This window comes from Portunus trituberculatus, chromosome 18, assembly GCF_017591435.1.
Source record: "Portunus trituberculatus isolate SZX2019 chromosome 18, ASM1759143v1, whole genome shotgun sequence".
NCBI lineage: Eukaryota > Metazoa > Arthropoda > Malacostraca > Decapoda > Portunidae > Portunus > Portunus trituberculatus.
Window position 1 is genome coordinate 25422729 of NC_059272.1, and position 15559 is coordinate 25438287.

At 42.6% G+C, this 15559-nt stretch overlaps 1 protein-coding gene across 1 annotated transcript in view; it reads right to left on the reverse strand.

Annotated features, from left to right (window-relative positions):
- LOC123505394 overlaps positions 1–15559 on the reverse strand; it is a 78456-nt gene that overhangs the window by 22836 nt on the left and 40061 nt on the right. The window contains exons 3-8 of the mRNA XM_045256613.1: positions 14252–14563; positions 14099–14117; positions 8753–8905; positions 4285–5973; positions 1587–1892; positions 137–388 (exon numbers count right to left, since the gene is read on the reverse strand). Of these exons, the coding sequence (XP_045112548.1) occupies positions 137–388; positions 1587–1892; positions 4285–5973; positions 8753–8905; positions 14099–14117; positions 14252–14563 (2731 nt within the window). The remainder of the gene's footprint in view (positions 1–136; positions 389–1586; positions 1893–4284; positions 5974–8752; positions 8906–14098; positions 14118–14251; positions 14564–15559) is intronic.

The window sequence follows — 15559 nt, forward strand, 5'->3', positions numbered from 1 at the left end:
GCACTATCTTTTCCATTATTTTCCAGTCACACACACGCCCACACCTCACCATCAATTTTTTGCTTCTCTTTCCTTCCCCTATGCACACAAACCTTTCCCTCGGCTCTTCCCCTTTTCACAAGACACGTCCTCTTACCTTATCAACTAGGAACTGACTGAAGAAGGTCACGTCATGCACATCCTTTAGGCTCTGTATGGCCTGCGTCACGTTCCGAAGCACCAGATGGGGGTTGAAGGTGTAAAATTTGTCCATTTGCATGAAGTCGCGGAGCACGTCAGCAGAGAGCCCGCGAGCCCCCAGCAGAAGCATCCCTAGTGTTGAAATGAGGTTGAGGGGTGACATGACGAAATTCTGACGCTTGTGTTGTTCCGCCGCGTGTTTATACACCTGTAAAAAGAAGATGGTAGGGTAACAAGCCATCCACACTGATATAGCCAGACTGACAGGCAGAATGCTAGCCAGCCAGCCAGCCAGCCAGCCAGACAGCCAGACAGACAGGTAGAGATGAAAACAAAGAAAATTTTACACAAGGAGTTAGTTGTGATGTGAGTTCAGGTGTGTGTGAAACTGTTCGAGTTGGTTTAGTTTATAATGAAGATGGATTTTTGGTGTGGGTAGAAAAGGATGGGTTTGTATGAGAGAGAGAGAGAGAGAGAGAGAGAGAGAGAGAGAGAGAGAGAGAGAGAGAGAGAGAGAGTTTTATTTAAGACAGTTGAATAAAGCAAAAATCAACTATATCCGTCGATTGAAAGAGAAAGAAAATATCAAACATATACTCATACACACACACACACACACACACACACACACACACACACACACACACACACACACACACACACACACACACACACACACACACACACACACACACACACACACACATTTTTTTCCGTTTTTCCCTTTTTCTACACTATGTTGTGTCATACATCACTCTGTTGAGTCACGAGTCACACGTACATCAGATGGTACAGAATGTTATCACTACAGTCGTTATCAGTTTGTCCCCTTATCAGCAGACACACACACACACACACACACACACACACACACACACACACACACACACACACACACACACACACACACACACACACACACACACACACACACACACACACACACACACACACACACACACACACACACACACACACACGCCCGGTAGCTCACTGGTTAGAGCGCTGACTTCACAAGCTTCACAAGCCAGAGGACCGGGTTTTGATTCCCCATCCGGGTGGAGATATTTGGGTGTGTCTCCTTTCACGTGTAGCCCCTGTTCACCTAGCAGTGAGTAGGTACGGGATGTAAATCGAGTTGTGACCTTGTTGTCCCGGTGTGTGGTGTGTGCCTGGTCTCAGGCCTATCCGAAGATCGGAAATAATGAGCTCTGAGCTCGTTCCGTAGGGTAAGGTCTGGCTGTCTCGTCAGAGACTGCAGCAGATCAAACAGTGAAACAACACACACACACACTCACACAAGCACAAACACATAAATAAATAGACATAGATATTGACCACAAAATCACGAACAAACAAGTTTCTGTACGTGACAAGAAAAATAAATTCGTCCTTCCCACACGTACCCTGAAGGTGATATCGTTCATGGCATCCACAAACTCCCTGATGTCTGGATTCAAGTTTTCCACGGACGCCTCCAAGCCAGGGTTGTCCTCGGGGGCCTGCAGCAGTGTAGCGGAGGGCTCTGGGGGCGCTCCGTGGTGGTGTTTGTGGTCATGGTCGTGGTGGTCGTGGTGGTGGTCGTGGTGGTGGTGGTCGTGGTGGTGGTGGTCGTGGTAAGGACTAGTGGCGTTGGGTCCTGGGAAGCCGAGGTCGTCTGTGGTATTCAGTTGAGGTTGCGAAGATGGTAGTTCGTCATAGTCGTAGTAGTGCTGTGGTAATAGTAGTCGTTATTGTAGCTGTTGTAGTAGTGATATTGGTAATAGTAGTAGCAGTAGTAGTTGTAGTAGTAGTAGTAGTAGTTGTAGTAGTAGTACTAGTAGTAGTAGTTTTTTTTATGTAAGAGAGGAGGATTGGCCAAGGGCAACAAAAATATAAAGAAAAAAAGCTCACTCATTTGCCAGTCACCTTATAGAGTCGATAGAATTAGCAAAAGGATATGAACAAATGCCTTAAAACCTCCCTCTTGAAAGAAGTCGAGTCATAGGAAGTTGGAAATACAGACACAGGCAGGGAATTCCAGAGTTTACCAGAGATTACCAGGGTAGTAGCAGTACTAGTAGATGTAGTAATAGTAGTAGTAGTAGTAGTAGTAGTAGTAGTAGTAGTAGCAGTAGTAGCAGGAGCAACAGCAGGAACCACACCGACAGTTACTAACACCAGCATTAATTAAGGTAACACTGCAAGGTGGTCACCAAGACTCAGGTGGTGGTGTCAGAGATCTCTCACCTTTTACCTGGAGACAAACGAGATGGAGAAGCGGGAGAAGCGAGTCTCAGCAAAGAAGGATGGAAATAAAAAAGAGCGCTCGTTGAATAATGCCTCATCCTATCCTTCCAAAGAACCGAGCAGGGAAGGCAAGCTGGCTGAGCAAAGGCCTTAATATAATTTCGCGAGAGAGGGCTTTGTCACCGTGGAATATGACTTTTTTTTCACTCGGTGCATATTTTAAGGAAAGAAATGTGGATGTTGCAGGTTTTTATCGCCGAGTTCTTTGAATGAGTGGATAATTCCTCTTTCGCTCTTAATTATTGCAAGTTAGTGCTTCTTCGCTCTCGAGTTGTATCTCTCTCTCTCTCTCTCTCTCTCTCTCTCTCTCTCTCTCTCTCTCTCTCTCTCTCTCTCTCTCTCTCTCTCTCTCTCTCTCTCTCTCTCTCTCTCTCTCTCTCTCTCTCTCTCTCTCTCTCTCTCTCTCTCTCTCTCTCTCTCTCTCTCTCTCTCTCTCTCTCTCTCTCTCTCTCTCTCTCTCTCTCTCTCTCTCTCTCTCTCTCTCTCTCTCTCTCTCTCTCTCTCTCTCTCTCTCTCTCTCTCTCTCTCTCTCTCTCTCTCTCTCTCTCTCTCTCTCTCTCTCTCTCTCTCTGACAATTTAGAGACTCAATATTTCTGTAAGTGGTTCTTTTCCATTGAGATGAATTAGATGCGTTTACTGTACAAGTACTAAAGAAAAAAGATATTAAAGAAATAGTCTTCTTATAAAATTAATTTTTTAACTATATTCAGTGCACTTCCTTGTTTGAATTAAAACATTTCTCTCATTGATATATTTGTGCATTCTTTTCAAAATATTATGCTTAAGGAATATACTTAATGTATTAAATACTTGCTCTAAATAATGCTATTGAAAATATTGTGAAAGCACAGGGTGGCTCGTGAGTGAGGTGCATTCTTCGGGATGTGACACACGTATGCTGTGTTTCCTTTTACATATTTTGCGAGAAATTGACATGAAAGTTTTGTGCAGCGGCTGGAGTTTTTCCTGCCTCCCTCCTTCCTCCCGACTTGCTATTTACTTTAGTATACCTTTTGTGTATAACGTACGCAGTCAGTTAGCAAATGACAAAATTTTTTTTGTTTTGTTTTGTTTGAGTTAGTGAAGAAAATCACATACAGTAATACAATAATTATTAAGTGTTGATTTGAAAAAAAAAAATATATAGCAACTCACCGTAACTGTCACCCGCTCAGCACAACACTCAGACTCAGTTGACAACTTGACATCTTGACACCAAATTGACCAAAGTGATAAGCCTCGTCAATCAGCTGACTGCCAAAAGTGTATCTTTTCTTACGGTGAAGATGTCTTTCACATTCACTCATGATATTCATTTGATGATATTCATTCCGTGACGGGAGTGTAGTTAACAGTAGCAAAGTCGGCATGAAGCGTGTGAGTTATCACTTTATATGATTAAAAGGTAGCATTTTAACAACCACTACATAGCTGTTACCTGTATATTTTCTTCAGTGACACAAAATTTCAATTTGTCATCTGCTAACCGTTTCTTGTAAGGCTTTAACTGCTTACATTATACACAAACATGATCACTTAATGCCGCTTGACACCAGTGGAGTGCGAAGAGAGTCAGGGAGATAGGAGAGGGAAGGAGTAGAACAACACAGAACAGTTACCGCTACACATAATTTTCATGTCAATTTCTCACGCCTTGAACCATCAAATTACGAAATATGTATGTTAACTCACGCATACTCTGTTTACTAGATACTCTAAAGGAATGCGCTCCACTGGCGGGCAAAAGAGAAGGAAGAGGAGGAGGGGAAGGAGGAAAAGGAGGAGACAAGGACACGTGACACCACCTGGCGCACCTCAGGCACGTTGTCCAGGTAGACTGAGGAGCCGTAGTAGTCGTAGAAGATGTCACCCTCCGTCAGGTTTCCATGCACCTGAAGGGCTTCCAGGTCTATCTTGTCCTGATTACCCGTGCCCGCCAGCTGGGAGGGAGGCAGCACGCTGGAGGCGCTGCTAGGGGCACTACTGGGGCCTGACTGCCTGGGTGGGGAATGGGGCAGCGGGGACCTGACGGGTTCTTGAGTTTGGGCTTCATCAGCGTTGGAGGATAACGGTGGCACAGCTGCTGGTGATAGGGAAGGCTGGGAGATATGCTGGCTGGTGAAAGCTGTTGCGTCCTGCCCACCGCCACCCGTCGCTGTGAAGTGCTGCGATGGAATGTCCGTGAAGCGGCCATCGTCTGTGCCTTCGTCTGCCGAGAGAAGGTTCGTGGTGGAGAGCGAGGGCGGCGAGTGGGTGTCGGCAGTGTCTCTCGTCTCGGTGGAGGAAGGAACGGCCTCTCCCGTTGTCCTGTCTGGGAATCCGTTGTGACTCTGCAGCACTTCTAGGAGCATTGCGGCACTCTCGTAGGGATTAAGAGGCTCAATGGCAGCGACGTGACTCTGCTCCGTGCCTCCCGTGTGTCCTGAGGCTGGGCTACGCACAGGGTAAGTGCCGCTCTGCCCATCCAGCGGCATGACGTCGTACGGATTTTCTGACTCCACAGGGTCAACCAGATCAATACTGAGCAGATTTTCGGGACCATAGGAAAGTGTCACTCCAGCGCTTGGCTCACTTGGGATATCGGTAGGCACGAAGTAATCGATCCTAGAGGCTGGATAGGTTATTGCCGCTGTGTCATCAACGGAATCATCAAGCGTAGAAGGGGTCATGGGTAAGGTCACGATGGTTTGTGGAGGCTGTGTCGGTGCTGGGGGGGACACTGACGGAGGAAGCGAGGCCCCGGAGGCATGGGAGTCACCGCTGAGGACACTAGTGGCGTAATCAATGAAGGTGGAGAGGATGGCTGGCGACGCGGTGCTGGAGGGCGGCAGGCGGGCGTTGTTGTACGACTGAGCGTAGAAATCCGTGAGGGTGGAGAGTAATGTGTCTTCACTGGTCTTGGCTTCCTGCTTGCCATTCCCTTCCTCGTATTCGTTGGTGCTCATGGGCGGCATGGTTGTGGCTTCACTGGAGTTCTTGCCACCACTGGGACTCTCGGTTATCTCGGTCACCTCATCCTCAGGAGTGGCCGGAGCCTCAGAAGTGGTTGTTGTGCTGCCAGAGGGAATGACAGTATCCACAGACTGCACCTCAGGACTCGAGTGGTAATCTTCAGTCGCCTCCAGATTCTGAGTAGTAATCTCATACACTTCATTAGTAGTCCCCTCCTGCGCTGAGGGCCGCCTTGAGAGGAGATTACTCCCTCTGTTAGGCTCTATTACCTCCTCTGATTCTCCTGATGGGGCGGCAGTAGTAGTAGTGGCAGCAACAGGCACAGATGTAGGGTTGAGGGTGGTGGTGGTGACGGTGGTGGTGGGGGTGGGAGGGGAGTAGGTGGAGAGGAACTGCCACTGCGTAGCGATGTGTTCGGGTACGTTGTGGAGGCTCTGCAGCATGTCCTCAGGGATCTCCAGGGACTCCTCAGACTGGTCATTGTTGGCGGAGGGCGTGGAGGAGGAGGAGGAGGAGGTGCCCTGGGTCTGTGCGGCCTCCGAGGACACCATCTGTAAGAGAGGGAGTAGTGAGGGTGGCTAATTGGTCTGTTTGTTACTGAGGCATCAACTGAGTGGCACTGATTGGTTGGCTGATTTACTGATTTTCCGATTGAATTACTGAGTGACAGACTAAGTGACTGATTGATTGACTGAATGTAAAAGCAGCTAATTAAATAACTAAATATATAACTTAATGATTGACTAACTCATTAACTGATTCTCACTCACTCGCTCACTCTTTTACTCACTTTTTACACACTCACTCACTCACTCACATACTCAAAGAATACTTCCGGTGTTGTTGATATTACTACATATTCCTATCGTGAAGAACATTCTGGATTTTTTCCTCCCTTTCTCGAAACAAAAAATATTAGATAATAGAAGAAGTAATAAAGAGTACAAGAAGTGAACAAAAATTTTCTGAAACCAAGAATAATTGTTCAGTTCTAGGAAAAAGAGAGAAAATAGAGTAAAATATCTTATCTTCCCTTTGCAGCGAATCATTACCTTCATTTTTGCAATTTCATTTTTCTTCTTATCTTCAAAAATACGTGAAAAAAAATGTAGTGCTAATGGTTTCCAACACAGTGAAACGAAACATGAACATGAGCGAGTTTTAATTCAGTGCTTCAATTAAAGACTAGAAGTATTTTTAGAATCAATAAATGTCCTGACTTTTTCCCATATTATTTATCAACCATTTTTTCTTATTTTTTTTCAGGAAGACAGAGCGAAAATGTCGCTGCTCCTGAATAGAACAAGGCGAAGCAGAACTGGAAAAGGCACGTTAAGTAAGTAAAAGCTTCACTCTAGTGCTTCGTTCACAGTTTCGCACTAACAAGATTTTCGAAGCAGTGATTGAGATTCTATTTATTCTCTCTCTCTCTCTCTCTCTCTCTCTCTCTCTCTCTCTCTCTCTCTCTCTGCGTGTACCAGACAGGTAGATGGTGGTGGTGGTGGTGGTGGTGGTGGCTGTGCAGAGATGTAATGGCTGTGTTAATGGTTTTTGGCAAGACTATCGTATTCCACTATCCTCTTGTACACACACACACACACACACACACACACACACACACGCTGCAGCAGAGAGAGAGAGAGAGAGAGAGAGAGAGAGAGAGTTTTTCCTAACTTACCTCATCTCATCTTACCTCATCGTTCTTTAACTTCTAACCTTACCTTATTTAGTCTTTATATGTTACATTGGTAAAAAATCAAGAAAAAAAATCCATTCTCTAAAGTACCAGCCTCTAAAGGAAAGAGGCCAAAGGTATCCCAAAGCAACCCTTACCTCACCTTACCTCGCCAGACCTCACCCGATCAGAATCTTTACGCTTTTTTTTTATTAGTTTTATACCATGCCGGCTTTTCACGGGAATTTATGGGCTAAAGGGGGTACTTTTTTGGAGTACCTCCAATCTCAACGCCCATCCGCTAGGAAACCCTTGCTCCGAGTGAGGAACCCCAACCTACACTCGGACCGTGGACAGGATTTGAACCCGTGCGCTTGGAGACCCCTCGGACCCCAAAGCACGGCGGCCCCTTTTTAGTACTACGCGTTATCAACACCAGGGAGGACTGTCTGCTGTTACAGGAAGATATAAACAAAATCTATGAGTGGAGTAGGAAGTGGAAATTAAGAGTTCAATGCCAAGAAATGTCACGTAATAGAACTAGAAAGGAGCAAAAGAAGACCGAAGAACAATCGAACAAATGTGAACCAAAAAAAGAGGAAATGAAGTCAACAGCCAAGATCACGAGAAGCAAGGACGAGAACGCTGAGTGGGAGCCATCTAGTACAGAAAAAAGAATAATGCAACAAATGTGGACCAAAATAAAGAGGAAAGGACGTCAACACTCAAGTAAGATCACGAGGAGCAAGGACGAGAACGCTGAGTGTGAGCCATAACAAAGCCATCTCCCATCCGTACTACTTAACTAAATTACAGAGGAAAGGAAAGAAGAGAGAGAGAAAATCCATTACTATCTTACCTACAAAGTTTACGTGTGTCTCTTTATTATTCACTATTTACCACATGGATGAAAATTAGTTATATATGTCAAAGTGTGACTCCAATTTATCACTTTATTAGAGAGAAAGTCACGAAAAAATATATAATACGATCTCTGAATCCGATAAAAATGCAAAGAGGGAAAAATGAGAAAAAAGAGAAAGACACACTGGCATAGTTATCTCTCTTTACCTGATGAAGAAGAGAACATCACCTCCTCACCTACTGAAGAAGAGAAAGGACCACGTTCTGAAACACTCCTGCACCGCAATTCACTACTGTCAAAAGACTCCTGTTTATTTTACGTTGGATTTTAATGACGTTTCTACGGTTCTAATGACAGACTGACAATATTTTTACATTATTAACAGAAAAAAAACACGCTTGACATTCCAGCTGATCATCTCTGTGTCCTTCCAAAACAGTCTTGATGAAATAGCCAAGCGTTTCAGAATAAGAAAAGAAGAGAATCAAGAAAAGAAGGGAAGGAAAATAGTTGGAAATCTAGACTCACTTGCAGCAACGTAATAGAGTATCACCACTTCTTTACCTACCAAAGAGGAAGAAGAGAGGAAAGAAACAGGAAATTAAGACGTGACTACTACCACAGTAAGAGAAAAGCACCAATGTCTCACTGAACAAAAGAGAAAAGAAAAAGAAGAGAGGAATTAAGAAGCCTTATCTTTTAATACAACTGAAGAAGAAAAGATGAGGAAAAGAAATGACCTACTGAACAAAGAGAGAAGAGGAAGGCAGGTGGTAATTAAAGGCCTCACCTGCTGTACAGTCGCCACCACGCCGTGTATGTTGCTGGAGGGGCGTGCTGGGGGCTGCTGAGGGCTTGGGTGGAGCGCTGGGTCCAATTCAGAGGAGGAGCGTGTGTTCTCCCCATACAAGCCGCGGTACGGAGAGCATTCCAGCAGCATGGCCTGTGTGGGGAGCATTGGTTGGTGCATTAAAGGTGGAACAGCAGGAAGGAAAAAGATGATGTTATGCAAGAGTAGGAAGGGAAATAGAAAGAAGAAAAAATTGGAGAGAGGGAGAAGAGAGATGAGATGGAGGAAAAGGTGGAAAATGAGGTTATGTTGATTGGTTTAAAACGTAATAATAGGAAAAGGAAAAATTTATTATGTAAAAGGTGGAAAGGAAGTTAAAAATAAAAGAAGGAAGATGGGAGGAAAAATAAGCCAGTAGATGATGATGATAAGGAGGAGGACGGGGAAGGAAATTTGAACTAATTAATTTAAGATAGAACAAGAGGAAAACCAGAAGAATATACGACAAAAGGGGAAAATGCTTAGAATGAAATGAGAAAGGACAAGTAGTTCAAGCAGTTGTGAGACGAGAAAAGAAGGAACTAAAATAACAAAAAAGAGAATTCTACTTATTTTCCATTCGTTCCCATCCTATCCTTCACACCTTTTACCTACTGTTTTCCATTAAAAACCACTAACACTGCATATAGAGGGTCATGAATGTAGTGGAGGTGAGGAACAGAAGTGTTTCAGAATCCGGTCCTGTGTTAGGTACAAGATTTCTCGTTAGTCGTGTCACTGCATAGAGACTGAAGATGTTCGTGTTATTCTGAAAACTACACCACTTTTATTCAGAAGAGAGTGAAATGCAAAGAAAAGAATATAAAAAAAAGGAGAAGCTGGAAAATGTTATGAGCGTCTATTAATTGATTAGTGATGTGAGAAAAGCGAAGATGGATGATGAGACTTAACCCTTTCACTCCGACACGAAATAATTAACAGCATCGGGGTTTCGTAAGCAATGCGTGAAATCTTTATGAGCGTGTACAAGATAGTTAGCGATGAAGAAGAATACATTTTGCAATTTCTTCCCAGTTTTAAAGTTGGAACCAATAAAAGTGAACCATGTGGCAATCAAAGGGTTAATATTAAATAGAGGGAGGTGCATCAGATGAGGTCGAGGTGTCTGATTCACAGAGGAAGAAAAAAACAATAAACGGTAGGCAAAAGGTGTGAAGGATAGAATGGGAACGAATGGAGAATAAGAAGAATTGAATTACTCCTTCTTTTTGTTATTTCATTTCTTTGTTTTCTCCTCTCACAATTAATTAATGTTCTAATAGTTCATGTTCTAATGGCAGATGAACATTATCAACAGGAAAAACACTCTTAAAAATCTGGCTCATCATTTTTGTGGTATTAGAAGACAGTCATTAGGCTCAGAATGGGGACAGCTATGCCCTCCCACACTCACTCTCAACTCTCTCTCTCTCTCTCTCTCTCTCTCTCTCTCTCTCTCTCTCTCTCTCTCTCTCTCTCTCTCTCTCTCTCTCTCTCTCTCTCTCTCTCTCTCTCTCTCTCTCTCTCTCTCTCTCTCTCTCTCTCTCTCTCTCTCTCTCTCTCTCTCTCTCTCTCTCTCTCCAATGGTTCATCACTTTTCCAAACATTAACACCACGAAACTCCTTCTCACTTCCTCGCAGTTCCGCCCTTTTGTTGTTTTGCCTCCTGCCTCCCTCTCCCCCTCCCTATCCCTCTCCCTCTCCCTGCCTCTCTTTGTCCACTGATCTGAATAATGTGAAAGATAAACGGAGACTGTTGCTGTAGCTGCCTCCCTCTCCTCTTCATCCTCCTCCTCCTTCTCCTCACCGTGCCGTCACCAGTGTAACAGGCACGAAAGGAAAATATTTGACGTTAGTAAGAGAGAGAGAGAGAGAGAGAGAGAGAGAGAGAGAGAGAGAGAGAGAGAGAGAGAGAGAGAGAGAGAGAGAGAGAGAGAGAGAGAGAGAGAGATGGTGAAGGGGAGATTCGATAATACTTTTTACTGCAATATTTTAAGGTTTTATTGAGCTTAAACCAGATTGAAGACGAAAATATCGGGTCATTATGAGAGAGAGAGAGAGAGAGAGAGAGAGAGAGAGAGAGAGAGAGAGAGAGAGAGAGAGTACTTTTAGGAATTCGATAATGCATTTTACCCATTTACCGTCAGATTTTTAAAGAGATAAAAGCGAATGTTTAAGAAAAATCGTTGAAGTCATTACCAGAGAGAGAGAGAGAGGGCGTTTCAGAATCAGACCGCCCTGGAGTGCACGAGTGTTGATCCTACCAACACTTAACCATACTTACCATACCATTTTATGACCTTATCTAACCATACCTTACCTAACCTAACCTACCAAACCTTACCTCACATTCTCTAACCTTACCTAACCCATACCTCACCTGTCATAACCTATTCTTTCCAAACTTAAGCTAAGCAAACCTAAAAATACCTAACATTGGCTAACCCTCACTATACTTAACCTAAATTAACCCAAAACCTGAGGCGTTTATGCGATGTGTTATGATGTCTGTGTTTTCAAAGCGTGCACTATTCATACTCTTCGCTATATACTCATTAATATCTCTCTCTCTCTCTCTCTCTCTCTCTCTCTCTCTCTCTCTCTCTCTCTCTCTCTCTCTGGTAACTTTTCACAATTTTATATTTTTCTTGAAGGCTATTTCAAAATTATGATAACAGAAGAATTATGAAGTGAAGAGAATAACATCCTGTCAATACCGGTGAACGAAAAATTAAATCATAAAAGATTAAACCATGAGGGAGCAAATTACTACCTCACTCATGGGAAGCGTGTGCCGGAACAATGAGGGGAACATGCGCTAAAAATGGACCCATTAGTCTACCAAAGGGAAGAAATATGAGAGTGTAAACAAAAAAACACAAAAAAATATGGGAAACTCACAGAGCCTCTTAGAATTTATAGGAAAAGGTAAAAATGGTTCTTAGACAGGATACAGTAACGTTTACTACTATGTGGACGTACTGTTAACCCCTTCAGTACCATGCCGCGTTTTCATATTCATTTTCGTTACTATTTGGCGATTTTATAGAGCTTCAGAAACTTATGTGGGGATTAAATTAGTGAAGACTGGCCATTAATCTTTTGACCTCCATAGACCCTTCCTTATTTAAATAAAGTCGTCTAATCATACCCAAAAATCATGGTAAAATGCGTATCAGTATTGAAGGGGTTAAGGGTGATGTAAATATTATTAATAACAGAAGAAGAAAATATGGGTTCAGTCTTCAGAAATTACGTTTTAAAAAAGGAGATAAAAATTTAACTGGCTCTCAAATAACAGTGGCAGGTTAGTGGAATAGACTCAGTAATCATGTTGTTTGTGCTGAGTGATTAGGAAGCTTCAGAAAAAGATGAAACTAATCTATGGAGGAAGATGATGAGTGGAAAAAAAGATACTGTAGATGTTTGTTTTTTTCATGTAGGGATTACCACATGTAGGTCTTGTGGCTTTTTGCACCTTCCCTTATTTTCTTGTTCGTTTGTGTATGTGTGTGTGTGTGTGTGTGTGTGTGTGTGTGTGTGTGTGTGTGTGTGCGAGGAGTGATGAAGCCGTCAGCTAGCGTTTGTAAGAGGAAGAAAGAATACTTGTTCGGCCAAGAGGATAAAGGAAGTCAGGAAAAATATGTGGCCGTATTCGAGAGCGGCAGGAAAAATTGCTTCATCAACCAACCTTAGAAAAAATATTAGTGTGTGTGTGTGTGTGTGTGTGTGTGTGTGTGTGTGTGTGTGTGTGTGTGTGTGTGTGTGTGTGTGTGTGTGTGTGTGTGTGTGTGTGTGTGTGTGTAAAGGAATGGGATAAAACGTTAATTAAAGTGCGTCAACGGACACCTTAATAAAGAACGGGAGACATAAGTCTTAGTAGTAGTACTAGTAGTAGTAGTAGTAGTAGTAGAAGAAGAAGAAGAAGAAGAAGAAGAAGAAGAAGAAGAAGAAGAAAAAGAAGAAATAGTAGTAGTAGTAGTAGTAGTAGTAGTAGTAGTAGTAGTAGTAGTAGTAGTAGAAGAAGAAGAAGAAGAAGAAGAAGCAGCAGTAGTAGTAGTAATAGCAATAGTAGTAGCAAATAGTTTTATTAGAACAAAGTCGTCAAGAAATGTTGAAAAGTAAAAAAAAATAACAAAGGTAAAAGTTTATAAAGGAGACAGAAAAATTAATTAAATGCTTCATCATAGGTAACAGCTTGATCGTTGTTTGTTTCTACTTGAAAATATACTCTGCAGTTAAAGCGTCAGTTGAAGCGTCCCTTCTCCATTTTAATTAAAGAAATAATGAATACGAAAAGACTTGTAACCAAAAAAGCGTGCACTGTTTCTCTTATATTTTAGTCCCAAAAATGTGTTTCTAGGTCGAAAAATATGAAGAACACAACTCTAACGTAAAGAAGCGAAAGAAAACGATGTGGATTTTTCATGTTCATATTATAAATTGAGAGGGGAAACAAAATCAGAACACTTCAGGACATGAACAGATACTTTCTAGTAGAATGTGTAAAAGAGAGAACCGGTTTTCTTTTTACAATTTTTTCTCTAATGAAAGTGTTCGTTAGAGGGACGCAGAGGGGGAGATAGGAGGATGTGGAAGGGGAGCGCTGTCAGGGAGTGTGGAGGGAAAAGTCTGTTTCGCCTCCACCAATATCCACGTGTCTATATAATGAAAGAAAAGAGAGAAGAAAAAAAGTAGAGAGAAAATAAACTAACAAGCTATTATGTAATCGAAAATAATGGAAAAAATGGTCAATGATAATGTAATAGATGGAGCTACGTATGTGGTGGTGGTGAAGTTATTCCAATTCTCTGCGATAGGAATCATGTGATAATGAAAAAGAAAAAGAACGGAGAGCAAGTAACAGTTGAGGAACAATCATAAGACAAAAATTTATTAAAGGGAAAACTCTTCTTGTTGCATCTCCCTCAGGCACAGACACTGATGAGTAGATGCAGTAGATTGTGTGATTAATTAGTGTATTGACTGACTGGTTATTTGAGCAAACTACTGTAAGGCAAAACGTTTCATTATTGGATCTTGTCTTTTTTCTTAAGAGGCTTCAATGGAACTTAATGCTGTTTTCAAGAGTGTTTTCATGACTGGTGATTTTGCTTTTAAAAGAACACGTCACCATCAATAGAAAAACAACCTTAAAACCTTGACCAATAATCTCTGTGGCCTTTGAAAACATGTAATCTTTATGAGAATCCGAACCGTTTCAAAATACAGGACATGGATTGAACTCTCAAGCCTTCGAGCTGAGACACGGTAGCCAAAAATTTATGAAACACTTTTTCTCCGCACTTCCACTACTTTTGAGAGGCTTTAGCTGAAGGCACACTAGTAATTAATCCTCTCTGTGGCCTGTGGAAGTAGTCGTGGTGAGAGGACGAAGCGTTTCAGAATACTGGAGGAGAGATGGGGAAGGAGAGGACGCCAGAAGACACGAACACATACCTGCACCTGATGGAGGAGAGCGTCGCCTCCTGCAGCAGTCCATTACGGCCATACACGTAGAAGGAAAATCTCTGCTCGCCATCCTGAAGGAGAGGCAGACGCACCTGGCGGGGAGGAGACTCGTGCTGCCAAGGCAAACGAGAGCTTCTTGCTGATTCAGCCTCCGCCATCACAGCCTCCTGCTTCCCCGCCTGCTGCTCGGGGCGGAGGTGCAGGTGGCGGCGGCGAAGGTGGTGGTGGTGGTGGTGTTTCTGCTGAGCTCCTCCCATTGTTTGCCACGCTCCTACTGCTGCTGCTACTTCCTTCTGCTGCCTGTGTCGGGAGGGAGGAGATAGTGACTAGGAGAGTGAGAAGTACATGAATGAATGAGAGAGAGAGAGAGAGAGAGAGAGAGAGAGAGAGAGAGAGAGAGAGAGAGAGAGAGAGAGAGAGAGAGAGAGAGAGAGAGAGAGAGAGAGAGAGAGAGAGAGAGAGAGAGAGAGAGGGCAGAAAATTGCATTTTTGAGTTTCCTTAAACTATCTTATGTAAATTTCTTTCTCAAAATTGCGCTCTTCGTTAAGCGAAAGGGATTTTTATTGAGTATTTGAAACAAATGACTAACTTACGACAAGACTATCACATACGCCCACCCTTGCACACACACACACACACACACACACACACACAAACTACTGCTAAGTGAACGTGCGTCACATTACATAGCAGCGTCAAACAGGAGATAGATGAGAGAAGATTGTGGATAACTTTCTTCCTCTGCCTGGTAACTTTGGCGAGGGTGATCAGAGAAAAGAAGAGGGGAGCGTGTCTGTGTGTGATCCAATAACACGCCGCGAGTGGGTGTGATGAGAGAGATTTATTAACGATAAGTCTTTTGTATTTAAGTAAAAGCAGATATTCGTACTTGTTTGTTGAATCTCTTTTACATATTCTTTTATTCAGTCTGTCTGACTATCTATCCTATCTGTATCTGTCTGTCTGTTTGTCAGTTTATCAATCAATCTATCTATCTATTTATCTACCTATCTCTCTCTCTCTCTCTCTCTCTCTCTCTCTCTCTCTCTCTCTCTCTCTCTCTCTCTCTCTCTCTCTCTCTCTCTCTCTCTCTCTCTCTCTCTCTCTCTCTCTCTCTCTCTCTCTCTCTCTCTCTCTCTCTATATATATATATATATATATATATATATATATATATATATATATAGATAGATAGATAGATAGATAGATAGATATATATATATATATATATATATATATATATATATATATATATATATATATATATATATATATATATATATATATATATATAT